This window comes from Ochotona curzoniae, unplaced genomic scaffold, assembly GCF_017591425.1.
Source record: "Ochotona curzoniae isolate NIBS_2020 unplaced genomic scaffold, NIBS_Ocur_1.0 scaffold_4506, whole genome shotgun sequence".
In the NCBI taxonomy this organism is placed as follows: domain Eukaryota; kingdom Metazoa; phylum Chordata; class Mammalia; order Lagomorpha; family Ochotonidae; genus Ochotona; species Ochotona curzoniae.
Genome location: NW_024467119.1, coordinates 62,928,754 through 62,943,461, shown reverse-complemented (window position 1 = coordinate 62,943,461; position 14,708 = coordinate 62,928,754). Strand labels below are relative to the sequence as shown.

The following is a 14,708-nucleotide window of genomic DNA, read 5'->3' as shown; positions in this document are numbered from 1 at the left end:
CACCTGTTGTAAATTTAGACACCTGCTATGTCACATAGTTACTCTTCACCAATTCAGGTATTTTTGTATCTCTATATGTTCATATAGAGTTATAAATAGATTTTATGTTTATGTATAATTAAAAGTCACAAAACTACATAAAACTACCTAAAATAAAATTCCACATGAGTTAAATGGTTAAGGACTTTTTAAAATAGTCATCTTCAAATATGTATTTTACACCACAAAATGTACAGACACCCAGTTTTTTCTAACAACAAATACAGGTGAATTTATAGATTCTTTATAAAAGTTTTTAAGTGATTCTAAATTCAAACCCATAGAAATAGAATTGGAACCATGTAGACTGTTAGATACTTTGATAGTACATATTCAGTGCTCTTTCTGATAACATTGATAGCTACATCTTTGGCATTGAAAATTTGTATGAGTTCTTGACAAAATTTTGTAGCTCAGAGCTTCATTTTCTTTCAAACAAGGAAAAACAGGGTTGAGTAAGATATGAAAACTGGGAGGACACTATTGATGACTTTTGTCTTAATAAGTTTATCTTTGGGACCCTGAATTACCTTTAACTTTATTGTATGCTGTGGACTGTATGAATCCATTTAAAAACCAACTGAGTTGTACCACATTTTAGGAAAATTATATAATATAATATATATATTTTATATTTATTTAGAAGCTTTGAAATAGTACAGTAAACACTTTGCAACACGGTGTATAAACTACAGAATGTCTTTGATATTTTGTGGGTCTTCAGAATACAATTTTTTTTATAACCCACAGGTGAAAACATAGTCACAATCTCTTGTAAAGTTGGAATAGTTTGGGGAACACTTGATCACACAAAAATAATATAAAACAGTCAAGTTTAAAACAGTGATATTGCATTTATAATGCACAAATTTCCTTTATCTTTATGACTGGCTTCTCGTGGTGAATATAAACATCTAAAGGGCTCAGTGACATTTGGAGAGAGAAAGATATATAGTGCTGTAAACAGGCACACACTGATCGGAGAGGCAAAAATCAGTTGCCTCCAAAGTTTCTACAGTTCTGCACATTTCAACTCATTTCTCAGGCCTGCTGAGAGCAATTAGGTCCTATAATTGGCCACGATGACTCCGTTGGAAATCTAATACTCAGTTACACGTAACTAACTGAATGGCCAAGATAATGAAGTTGAAAAGTTGATGCTTTTGTTGGTCGAGTTTGTGCAAATCATGCTGCTTCAGGTAAGTTCTGTAGAATTGACTAGCATATCCTTTTTCGTGCTGTGAAAAGAAAGAAACATATTCTAAGAAAAAGCTTTTGATTTTCAAAAAATTTTATTGCATATTATTGCAAAACAAGCACACAAAAAACGATTACAAGTTAGTCATGTCCCCATCCAAACCAGGTCTGTGTCAAAATATTTCAGTGCTACTTTGATTTCTATTGATTACAATCTTCATATTGTTTGTTTTTATGAAAATTACAGTTTGACACTTTTACAAATAATTTTTGCATGAGATATGTATATTTACATACTAAATGATGATTATATGGGAATACAAAATGTGTTCTACTTTACTATTCATATATGATCAAAGTATAAAAAAGTGATCCTTATATTATAGATATCAGCACTTAGAAAATCCTTGTATACACAACAAACTCTAAATATTGTACACTGAAATAATAAATTATGCCAGAAAATGCTCAGGACATTTTATAAACTTAAACATTACTCATATGATCTTGGCTTATTTGAGCTAATTTTCAAAATATTGATTTATTTAAAGCCGTACACTAAGAGCGGGAGGAAGAGGGAGGTCTTGCATCTTAATATTTAATCCACAGATCAAAGACCAGTGCCGGGACAAGTAATAGGAGTCAGGTGCTTGATCTCCGTCTTTTATGTGGTTGGCATGGTCCAGATGGTTCAGTCATCTGGTGCTTTTCCCAGGCCATAAGCAAGGAACTGGATTCAAAGTGGAGAAGCCAGGACTCAAACTAGTGCCTGTTTGAGATGCCAGCATAACAGAAAGTGGGTCTAACCGATATACGATACCAGCATGTAATCTCAGATTTTAAAAAATGAAGTATCTCTGCACTATTCACCAGTTACTTGCCATATCAATTGCAGCTGAGAAAGCCAGAGCCAGTGCTGTGGCACAGCACATGGAGCAACTGCCTGCAATCCATCTTGGCATTGATTCCAGTCCTGGGATCTCCACTGCTGATACTGCTCTCTGCTAGTGCACCTAGGAAGGCTCCAAAGGATGGCCCAAGTCCTTGTCTTCCTGCACCCACAAGCAGCAACAAAATGAAGCTTCTGGAACCTGTTTTTGGCCCTGTATGACCCTAGTATTGGGTTCATTAGGGGAGTGAGACATAAAATGGAAAATTCTGTCTCTCCCTCTCACTGTAATTCTTTCAAATAAATAAATCTTTTTAAAAAGCCAAGCATTAAAACTGACAGAAATTGAAGGGAAATTAAATATTTAAAATTTACAAATCTGTTTGAAAATAACCAAACTATATTTTCTTTTGTGATATAATATTATGAATGAAAATATGATTTGGCTACCATAGGTAGTTATTACAACTTACCTGATCATAATACTGCATAGAATATTTTATGAACAAGCAGAAACTCTCCTTTTAAAATAGAATAATATATAGAATAATATCCTACCTTTCAATTTAATTTCATGAAAAACTTGAATATAAAAATTCAAATATGTTTTTGAATTCAGAATTCAAAATTATTCATTAAGCTGGAATGTTAACAACCATAGAATTAAAGTTTGCAAAATGAAATTTGACAAATAATTATTTTGTTCCAAAATAAAGTCCGAACTGGACAATTTAATAAGTAAAAAGGATCATTGTTAATAATATACAACAGATCTGTGGTCTGCTTAGCCCCCAAGAAATATGGTTGCCCTTCGAGTTGTATGAATTCTTTTCCAAATATAGGAATATTACTTACAAATTGAAAACATTTAATGGCATAAATCAGAAAGTATTGATTTATTTGAAAGGCCATTTGTAGTAGTTTCAGCAAAAAAAAGTGACTACATTTGCGCACAAACTAGATCATTCTGTGAAAAAAAAAAGCTTAACACCATGGAAAGTTATGTTACCTCTTAGTATAAATACAGAAAGGAGTCAAATTAGTCCCCTGTTTATTTTAATAAGCTACCATTATGTAAAAGAAAAATATGAAGGAAAGCTAAGGGTCATTTATATTCATTTGACTTACTCAAGATATAAAGTGTAGTATTTAAATGGTCCAACTGAAATAACACAACCATTTGCACAGTTTGTACTAAATATCTGAAATAGAGATGCTTAAACAACATGTATTTCTTGCTCCCTCAAGTTATGAATGAGTCGCTTTAAAAGCCACCCATCCCTGTCCTTGTCTGAATAACTGCATCATCTGTGATTATACACACCTCCCACCAGCCTTCTAATGCAATCATCCAAATCCAGATAGAAAAAAACTGAAGAGCAGATACTAAAATCCATAATAAAACATCTGGAGAGAGATCCCTCACATCTACTACCTGCTAGAAATAGTTTACACAACCTCTAAAATTATAGTCACATCCTGTTTATTTGGAAAGTGCTTATTTTCACTATCATCCGTATACTAAATGCATAATTTCTTTCAGAACTGTATGCATTAATACCAGCCAAGTTGCAAGTTCATGTTATTCTTTTTTAATGTGACTGTAGTTTACAAGCAGAGCTAAAGAAAATTTTTCCAGAGTTAGGTTTATAGCTACCAATTTGCAGAAGCATTTCAAGCTACAGAGAATGAGTCAAACACATTAAAACGGAGTACTAATTGATGCACTATATACGTGCTTTGAAATTACTAAAGTATATTTTTAATTTCTGTCTGTTGCATTTTAAATTGCATCTACCTACTATATGTCAGCATAAGGAAGATATTGCTAACTGTATGCATTAAGGTTTTCAATCAAATCAAGAGTAACAGGAAAGGGATTGTGTTCCTCTGTAATTCTGCTTCTTTATTGTGTTTATGCTTTTCTGTGGGTTACAACATACGATATGGATGCAATTTTTTTCTGCAATACAAACCAAAAAATACTTTAATCAAAGAAAAGTAGTCAAATGGTCATTTTCTTATAATTTAGCACAAATATATATGTTCGTAAAACTACATAATGTAGTTTTAATGCTGTGCTATCCTATTGCTTATAATTTGCAAAGCGTGGAATTAAACTGTGGAGGAAAATTCAGGAATTTAAAAATCAAAATATATGACATTAGTGCAATTAATAATATGATGTATGTGTTATAAAATAATCCTTAAATATAATTATTATAGTATACTATAATAAACTGTGGATTTTCTGATAAGATCAATTTCATACAGTGCATGTCAACGGTCAGATAATTTATTTGAAATGCTCATGTTTGCATATTCATTTAGCAGGAAACAAACCACCTTTCCACTTTATGACACTATAAATCCCAAGGCAAATCAATAAATTAGGCTTGTGAAGTTACCAAACATATTTCTCTAAGTGAAGGAAAGGAGAGCATACAAAAGTCTTCATTGACTGACACTACGCTCCAGTGAATATTTTCAATCTGAGAGCTCAAGTGCTCACTGGCATCTTTAATGAATCTCATGGTTGGCACACTTCATACGTAAAGTAAATGCAGCACGGAGGAATTTGTGCCCGTTGTCCCCTGTAGAAATCTGAAGCCCCTGTCCTTTCCTCTCTGAGTAACAATACATTGCTAACTAGCAGTTTAACAGAAAGCCTCTATTAAATATGTGCCCAGTTGAATAATTGGTTCTTTTAACTTTCCTCTGTCTTGCCCTTGAAGACTTAAGGTAAGTCTTTTTCAAATCTTTCTAAAGACATTTTTGTTATTTAATCCTTTATCTAGAGAACAGCAGAAATGTATTGACTATTAAAGAACGGTGCCAAGATTATTTTTATTTTATTTTCCAATTTAAACATTTTTCTATGTGCTTGCTTTGAGAATAAAAAAAAAAACTTTACATTTTTCAGATTATAAATCATGTTTCTGTTCCCATAAAAATTAAATATAGATTTAAAATTTATTGATACATTTATATGTATACAAACTTATGTGTGTATGTGTATGGTTGAGTACATGATTAATTACTATGGCTTGGTATGGGTCATGCAAAGACAAAGTTTTTGGTCTATAAAATGTATTGTATTCTGGCTCTTATTTTTCATTTGGTATGTTAATTTTATTATCTTGCTATATTCATCTCTTTCCTCTTATAAATAGTATGCTTTCCTACTCTATAATGACAAGATAAATAATTGCAAAATGTACATAGAAAATTGGAGTTTGAGAGTGATAGTGATATGCAATACATTTAATCTTAATTACTGTTTCACTTTTTAAAGTGAAAACATCCATAGTCTCATTATCCAAATGCCCAAGCTAAAGCAGAGAGGAACTACACCCTGGTCTCCCACATGGGAGGCAAGAACCACCATCACTGACTCCCAGGAACTGTAGGAAACTGGAGCGAGAAGCAGGACCTAGGTATGGAACCCAGTCCCGCTGACAGAGGACACAGGCATCTCAAACATCACCTGCACTGCTGACTTTTTCTTTTTAATTTGTGGCTGTTGTTGTTGTTGTTGTTGTTTGAAAGACAGAGAGAAAGAAAGAAAAAAAGAAACCTTCCGTCTGCTCAACCAGATGGCCACAATGGTTGGCAATGAACTAGGCCCAAACTAGGAGTCAGTAGCTTCATCCAGGACTCCCACATGCATACAGGGTCCCCAATACTTGGACTATCTTCCACTAATTTCCTATAAACACGAGCAGTGAGCAGGATCAGAAGTCTTGGATCCAATCCAGAGCCTAGATGCTGGCGAGGCAAGCCTGGGCTTTACTTGCTATGACACAGTGACAGTCCCATAATAATTATAAAGGATACTATGTGTGACTCAAATACTTCTTTAGACAAGTCATGTAAGAAATATGGACTTTGGGCCCGGTGCTGTGGCCTAACAGCTAAAATTCTCGCCTTGCACATGCCGGGATCCCATATGGGTGCAGGTTCTAATCCCGGCAGCTCCACTTCCCATCCAGCTCCCTGCCTGTGGCCTGGGAAAGCAGTAGAGGACAGCCCAAAGCCTTGGGACCCTGCACCTGCATGGGAGACAGGAATGAAGCTCCTGATTGGCCCAGCTCAAGCTGTTGCAGTCACTTGAGGAGTGAACCATCGGAAGGAAGATCTTCCTCTCTGTATATCTTCCTTTGCAATAAAAAATAAATAAATCTTTAAAAAGAAAAGAAAAGAAATATGGGTGTCTTCCCTTATCTCTCCCCTCCCCCAGATACAGAAAGAAAAAAAGAATGTCAAAACAATGATCTCACCCACTTTCCTCTATCCCTTGACCCTTCTCACACTAATCAAATATGTAAACATTATCAAAAATAAAATTCATATAATTTAAAAAAAACAAAAAAAGAAGAAAAACAAAGTAAAGTGTTTCTCCTTTCATTTAGTAAAGTGTGTACTGCTTACAATATAGTTTGCAATGTTCTCGTGTTCTCTGTGACACACTGGCTTCCAATTTATGGATACGGATTAAGGTTCAACTAGGCTTCATTGGGCCCTGTACAATATCCTAGCAGCTAAAGTCCTCGCCTTGTAAGTGCAGGAATCCAATATGGGTGCTAGATCTAATCCCAGTGGCCCGCTTCCCATCCAGCTCCCTGCTTGTGGCCTGGGAAAGCAGTAGAGGACGGCCCAAAGCCTTGGGACCCTATACCTGCTTGGGAGACCGGAAGAGGCTCCAGGTTCCTGGCATCAAATCTTCACAACTGTGACCGTGACACCTGCTTGGAGAGTGAATCATTGGATGGAATATTTTCCTCTGTCTCTCATTCTCTCTGCATATCTGACTTTGCAATAAAAATAAATATATCTTAAAAAATCAATTAAGTTTCAGTTGACCTGGTACACTATGTACACTGAAGACAATTTGCCAGATATTCAGAACACACCCACCTAATCCAGAGGAGTTGAAAACAGAAAATAGTGAATTTAGTGTCAGTGAAAGTTACAAAAACTCAAAATTTTCCAACCCTTATTGTTCAATCATGTGCTCCTTCTATAAAAAGGACTAAACAGTTTTAAATTAGAAGTTTCTACTTGTCAAAAGCGCAGTGGTTCGCCAGGATTGACACACAGCTTTCTCTGAAGTGAATCCCTTGAGCTATCCTAGAGTAATTCTATATAGTGTGGGCAATGACATTTAGAAAGTAGAAAGTAGAGATAGATAGATAGATAGATAGATAGATAGATAGATAGATAGATAGATAATACAGATAGACGTCACATGAATACATGTGCATAAGCTGTATGTCCATGTCAAAGAGCTTCTCACAGAAGTGACAGTACATTTACAACAAGCTTACTATGTGTCTCCTGCATTTTGTGTGACCACAGTGGCATTAATTACCATTATTATTACTAACAGGATAGAGGCAGTTGTAATAATTGTTTTGTTTGGTTTAAAAGCAACTTTCAAACACTTAAATGAAAATCAAAATAATTTTGCAGAATTAAAAACAGTTATTTGATATTTTTGAAGTATAACAATATTTGATATTAGTATATTAAGTCCTTCACACAACTCATTTCAGATATTACACTCTGAACCTCTCTGTGTAAAGTATACAGTAAGAAAGTCAATCTAGCATGTATTTTTCCTCATGTTTATAATGTGTTGAAAATTTTCTGAAACCTTTATTATAATCTACTAAAAATAGATGTCTCAAATTGCTCCGGAAATATTGGAAATAGTATCCTTCCCTTTCAATAAAGAAATTGACTTCAAATTTCTATGAAGACGATTCAATTGTCTTAATAACAAAGGAAAATTTAAGCTTCATGAATACCTGTACTTGGTACATCTGACATTCTAACAAGATATTTGCATATTCCTTTAAAGCGTAAATGGTTACCATTTACTTTTGAGAATTATGGAGCTAATAATATTTACTGCCATTGGATCCTTATTTTCCAAGTGGCTTCTAGGAAAACATCTAGCTTCTTCCATGTAAGGTTGAAATGAACATTAAATTTCAAAGCAGAGGCATGAAAATGCCTGAAGGATCATAGGTCACTGTTGCAAATACAGGGACATTTGCCAGCATACCCTTATTCACAGCAAACATCCCCACATCACAATATTTACCCCAAATATTCATGACATGCACAACTTTAGGTTTTAGGTGAAATCCAATCATAACCATCAGTAATGTACAATGGAAAAGCATGAATAAATATGTAAAGCCTTCACTCTTAAAATATGTAGTCACCTGCAATATTTATTAACCTCCAGCAGCCTATTTAATCAAGGCTGTTTTCAAAATAATTTAACCACAATTTTATCATATTGAGCAATGAAAATAAGTGGAAAAGTTGAGCTTGTAAATAAAACATTTAAAAATAATACAGTCAATTTTGCATACTTAAAATACACATAGGTATGAATTTGAACTGTACTGTTGTAATGAAGAGCTCTTAAAATTTGTTAAAACTGAGAATATTGTAAGTCACTATTATAAGCAAATATTTTAGAGAAATATTGAAAATGGTTGCCAGGAGAAGATATATAGAAAGTAGATGAATCTTCAATGATTCTGTTGAGCTAGTTTGAAAGAACTGAGTGTGTAGAACAGAAATGAAAATATCCATGGACCTTGGAAGAGCCCAGCAGAAAATACACACCTGCAAACAGGCTGCAATCTAGCAGTCTAACTCTCCGAAACATAATAGCACATTCTGCAAAAAGAATGCCTGGCTAATTCAAGTCTAATTGTGAAATCAAAATTGTAAAAGTGAAATTAGTTGTTCAAAGAAACAATTCTATCATGCAATCTCCAGCCCTTGCATGATATCAGTAGCAATAAAAAGCTGGGAATCTATAGGAAAGCATTGACATTTTATCCATATACTTTAACACCAAAAAAAGGGCCATAATGATCATATGCTAATATTATATTCACTTTGTAACTGTGAAACAGAATCCTTTTATATTTGCACAATATTATATACTGTGCATAAGTTATACATTATATATATATATATATATATATAAACTGCTTCTGGGTTTATTCTTTCATAGGCAAACACTCACAAGTGTATCTTAGCCAAGAAATATCTGCCCTGTTACTTGAAGTTACAGAAGACATTGGGACTACTTGAATCATCTACTTTAGATAACATTTTCAATGATTGAAAATACTACATACTTTTCATCCACGTTTTCTAAGCAAAAGTAACCCCTACTCTATCTCATTCTAACAGAATCTCCAACTGCAATCTTTCTTCTTGTCTAGTTTTCACTTGCACAAATCTTACAGACAGTACACCTGCTTCTGACCCTGGGTCACATACCACACACACAAAATCAGACATTATCACACAGCTAACCTTCTCCATTGCCCCTAAAGGCCTTTGCATTGTCTTCCAAATGGGCTAATTAAAATTAAAATACGCTAATTTTCTAATTAAAATGCACTTCCTCTCTGCACAAGAAATTATATAATTATATTTTTATTTTTATAATCTTCTTTTAATCATCCAGTCTTAGGAATGGAGAACTAGCCTTGATAACCACCTTCTTTATTTTTTATTACTACATGTCACTTTATATCCTTTCTTTAAAATGAATTTTCTTGTGGAAATTGTGTCATTTCAATTTGCCACTGGAAGCATTCATATTCATGTTTTATTGCCACAAAACTCAGCAATTTCAATATTCAGTGAATACAGTAGAAAATACAACCCAAACAATGAATCTTTGTTGACTACTTTCTGAATAGTGTGTCATTTCTTCAGCCTAGATTCAAGCATTGAGTCAGTTATAACAAGTTCACTCTTGGATTAGTTGCTCATAACTGAAAAGTATAAAGCTCCTGCGTAACAGTGAGAATGTAGCATAAATTACTAAATCTGTCAGTATCATACTTTTGAAATCCACGAATTGAGGGTCTTAAGAATATCTACTTCATTGGATAAGAGTTAAAATCACTCAAATGTGAAAAATGCATGGGGTAGTATTAACCTTATACATTCCCAACGTCTGTTAGATGCTATTATTTCTATTACTTTTATTCGTAACATATCACAATTTACCCAAGGGGTAACTTCAAATTTTTAATACCCACTGTATGTTTGAATTTGTTTTAGAGACTTGTAAATCTAAAACAATCACTTTTGCATATGTATCATTTTCTCTAATTCTGCATTTCTCTTCATATAGTTGCTTATTCCTAGAATGTCCTTTGTCTTAAAAAGCTAAACTCACAAAGATGCTGCTCACATAGGGATCTAAAGTTAGCTCTACAAATCCATTCTTGAGCACAGTGTAACATTATCTTCCCAAAGATACCTAAAGACATTCTTTTTTCTAATAAAGTGTGTACATTTTCCCTCTGTTAATGAGAAATGAAATTTCGAGACTATTGGATTTTGGATAAGTGGTGAGCTGCTTAACTGCAGTGGACAATAGAACTTTCATTCACAAGCACATTTACAAAATCTATCCTAAATTTAGTTTACTTTAAAGCTCACTCCAGCAGTATTAGATGCAAGAAGTTTTGCAATTTCATAAGAAAAAGAGAGAGAGAGAACTTTCTTTTCCTATGAGTAATGATTATAAAAAGAGAGGAGCACATTGTGCTTTTGAAATGAAATTGGACATAGGAATCTTGTTGTTAAGCCCCTTTTTGAAGGCAAAAGAGCGACATACATGTAAAATTGACACAGGAAGTGGAAAACAGAAACTGCACAGAAACATAAAATTGTGACAATTGCAGAGAGTCTGAGGAATAAACCATAAGCAAAATGTTATTGTGCGGTTTCTTAAATGTTTTTCAAATACGCTGGTGACATCATTTGCTAACCTCTATTTGATTTGGGAAGACAAAGATACAAATATGTAAGTATAAAGCTGACAGAGAATCTTGTTTACCAGACAATAAAGTTTAAGTGAAGAAAAAGAGGTGAGTTTTTGTTGTTGTTGTTGTTTTTGTATACTCAAATGCTGGTCTATGGCAGACTTAGGTATTTTGATATGCTACAGAAGCACACAGCTGCCCACTCCAATAGACTTTTTTTTACATACTTGGATGATTTCAGATTATGTGTGTTTCTCACACAACAATATCAGAACATTTTGAGGTAATAAAGGTCCAAGGCCAGAATTTATAACAACAGGCAAGTACAATTGTCAAAATGCAAATACATCAATTTGCATAGGAACATGGACTAGTGATACTTCAATTTTTGGAATGCAGAAATATAAATCCTTTAACTATTTTGCAAAAGATTTTTTGAAGATTATTTATTTATTGAAAATCAGAGTGGCTAAGACAGAGAGATACATGATGAGACTTTTCATCCTCTGATTTACACCCTGAATGGCCACAAAGGCCAGAACCTGACCACTCTGAAGCCAGGAGCCTGGAACCTCACCTAAATCTCCCATGTTTGTGGCACAGACCCAAGTACTTGGATCATTAACTACTTCTTTTCCAGGTGCAACAGCAGGGAGCTGGATGGAAACCAGACTTGCTGGTATTTTATCTGGTGCTCCCATACTGGATGCTTACATGGAAAGTTTTAGCTTAACCTGCTGTGCTAGAATCTTTTCCCACATTGAACAATGAATATGTTTTACCCAAAACTGAAATTAAAATGTGCTGCTTCAAAGATGAGTAATCCTGTTCACATTATTTTCAGTTTGTTGCAAATAATCAAGTATCTTCATTCACTGAGAATATTAAATACAATAATGTAAATAGGAAATTCCAGAATGTATAATCATGCTTTAAGACTAACATGAGCATAAATGAATAAAATATTTTATGAAATGAATGAGCTTTCGATGTTGGTTTCTGTAAATTTGTTCCATTAGTGTAATATAAATAAAAATCATTTGCTGCTGTACTTTTGAAACATCCATTATGTGAAAGTATGTATATTAGATGTAAGATCATGATGTGTGGTGAGTAGAACGTTTGCAGGGTGCTTTTTCTTTGAAAATAAATGAGAGCATAATTAGGTCTATTTAAGTTCAGAATTTTGTCTCTGTTCATACTTAGCCTGATGTCACTGTTCCAATTTAAGCTGGATATACAGTTGCCTTAAACAATTAATATTTCCTTTGGATGAGGCACTCACCATTTGAAATATTTTAAATGATATAATCTCTTCAGTGAGCTTTTGAGGATCAATTTTAAAGACGAGGGAAATCCGGTAAAAGACAGTTAAAGAAATTACAGAGGTCACAAAGCTACTATCTGGCTGGCTTACTGTCTGAACCATAGCAGACTAGCCCTGTAATGGGAGATTGCAACTGTGCTACAGTACTTCTCTGACATAGCTTGCGAGCAAAGACACCTGAGGGAAATCCACAGTAGTCTCTGAATCTGAAAAAAGTCAGTGAGTGTTTTGGAAAGAAAGTTTCAAAAATGATGAACTTCTCATATTAGAAATTCCAAGTTATAATAAGAACAAGGTGGCTAACATTAATAAGTTACAATAACCTAATGTGAAAACTATTCACGTACAACATTTTAAAGAAAATGTTACAAAGAATTACCGAAATCCAACTAAATGACCAGATTGTGTTTCTAAAGAAAGTTGTAAACATTGTACGGGTACTGTAAAATGTGCAGAGTTGGTTTATTCATTTATGAAAAAAAATCTCAAAGGCATGTTTGTGGTTGCCATGAGGTTTGCAAGAAAGGAGGGTAGCGAAATCATTAAAAATGCTTTTGTAAGTTCCCAGGATAAACCAGAGTAGCTGACAGTGAGATGAATAGACTGGAGTGTTTTGATCTGGGGCAGTAAAAATAGATCACTTCCGTGTAATAGGGATACAATCTCACCTGACAATTGCTAATTAAGTTGATACTATTCCCTTTACATTTTTAATCTGATTTTCGATTGATTTTTTTCTAGATCTCTCAGAAGCATTTCAGCTGGTAGGGTTATATGTTTGTATTTTAGATCAAGCTATTGATCTTTTTAAACATCAGTAAGTGGTAAGTACTTCACCTATAGTGACTTTTCCTAACCACTTGGATTTCACAAACTACATGAATAATTTTTAGCTCTTGATTTTCAAAATGGAAAAGTATAGAGACAGAAATATAGTCTTCCTCAGTAATAATGAGATCAGATACTGGTCAAAAGTTTGGGACAATCTTTCCAAAGCAGCTGTTCAAAAGAGTTTCTTTTCTCAAAAATATTTTCAAGTTGTCATGGTGTTCCTTTAGAATAAATAGTAGCAAAAAAAAATATATATATATATAGATATACATATATACTATTGAAAGCCTTCTGAAATTAAAGGATACAGTCTTAAAATTACTTTCAAACAGGTATGAAATGCCTTTTGTCACTTGTTTAAATGTTTTCATTTAAAGAGAATGTGATACTTCTCTTTTAGTCCATGTTAGTCTAGCACATACTCTATGTTATAAAAAGATAATTTCTATGAAGATTTACTGTATAGTCACTGATTTAAACCACTAATAATTGTGTTACAATCTCAAATTTAACTGAGAGGTGAAAATTAATTCATTCATTGTCAAATACTTCCTAAAAATTCATACCATCGGAAGCTTGAATTAGAAACATAACTTTTCCATTTACGTTAGTAAAAGTCAGTATTTTGATAGTATAATTTGATAAATAATCTCTACTTCATCCCATAATTTAAAACTTGAATTTTCCTATATTTTTAGTTTAACTCAAATGCTCAAGCACTACAATTTTCTCCTGATCTGTCAACAACATGCATTTCAACATTTCCTGATACAAATAATTATTTGGCCTGCATACATTAATTGTGTTTATATACTCATAAACACACATTTATCCAATTCCAAAATTATGTGCTGTATCCTGAGTTTCACAGAACTTGTTCGGTGATACTTGACTAATAAGAACTGTCACTCTGTAACAAGTGATGACACTAGTATCTTTATCACATTTTGTTTGTTCTACTTGTGCCCCATAAGAACACTCAGTAAGTTGTTACTCTTGTTAAATTTACCATTAATGTTCCGTTTCCAAAATTTCCCTTTGTTTAGTTTCCCTTTTATTTTATGCTTAGATATGTGATTAATCATTGCTTTGCCATTAGAAAGCTGTCATCACCTTTTGATTTGATCTATGAAATATTAACTCAAAATACAAAATATCGCACATGTAGCATATATGATTTGATTGTTATATTCACTAAAAATAAAGAAAAAGCATGCATTGCTCCAACGTTTAAAGATACTAGACAACTTGACCTTCAACCATTGATTGTGGATTTCTCAGTTTTATTTCATTGTCAGTTACTTCACACTGTCACATTGAGTTTTCCTTAAATTCAGGACAGGACAATGGAAAAAGGGAAGGTATTCATTGTAAGACAAGATTTATATTTGCAAAAGTAAGTTATTTTTAAAAAAGGAGCTTTTTTTTATCACCACAAAGTATCATTTTATAGAACAAGAAATCTTAAACTTGAAGTTCTGGTGATCAATTTTAACATTAAAAATGTTTGAATTATTCATTGCATGCAGTCTGTGTGTGTGAAGTGATATTTTCATACTTAAATTAACACCCTACAAAGCTACCCAAATCGCTTTCTAAATGACTT

The 14,708-nt window shown here is 33.4% G+C and overlaps 1 protein-coding gene across 1 annotated transcript in view; it reads right to left on the bottom strand.

Annotated features, from left to right (window-relative positions):
• Nucleotides 1-650: 650 nt before the first annotated feature.
• The window catches only part of PCDH10 (protocadherin 10), a 37,232-nt gene continuing 23,174 nt past the window's right edge, over nucleotides 651-14,708 (bottom strand). The window contains exon 5 of the mRNA XM_040966965.1: nucleotides 651-1,277. Coding sequence (XP_040822899.1) covers nucleotides 1,258-1,277 — 20 coding nt within the window. The 3' untranslated portion in view covers nucleotides 651-1,257. The remainder of the gene's footprint in view (nucleotides 1,278-14,708) is intronic.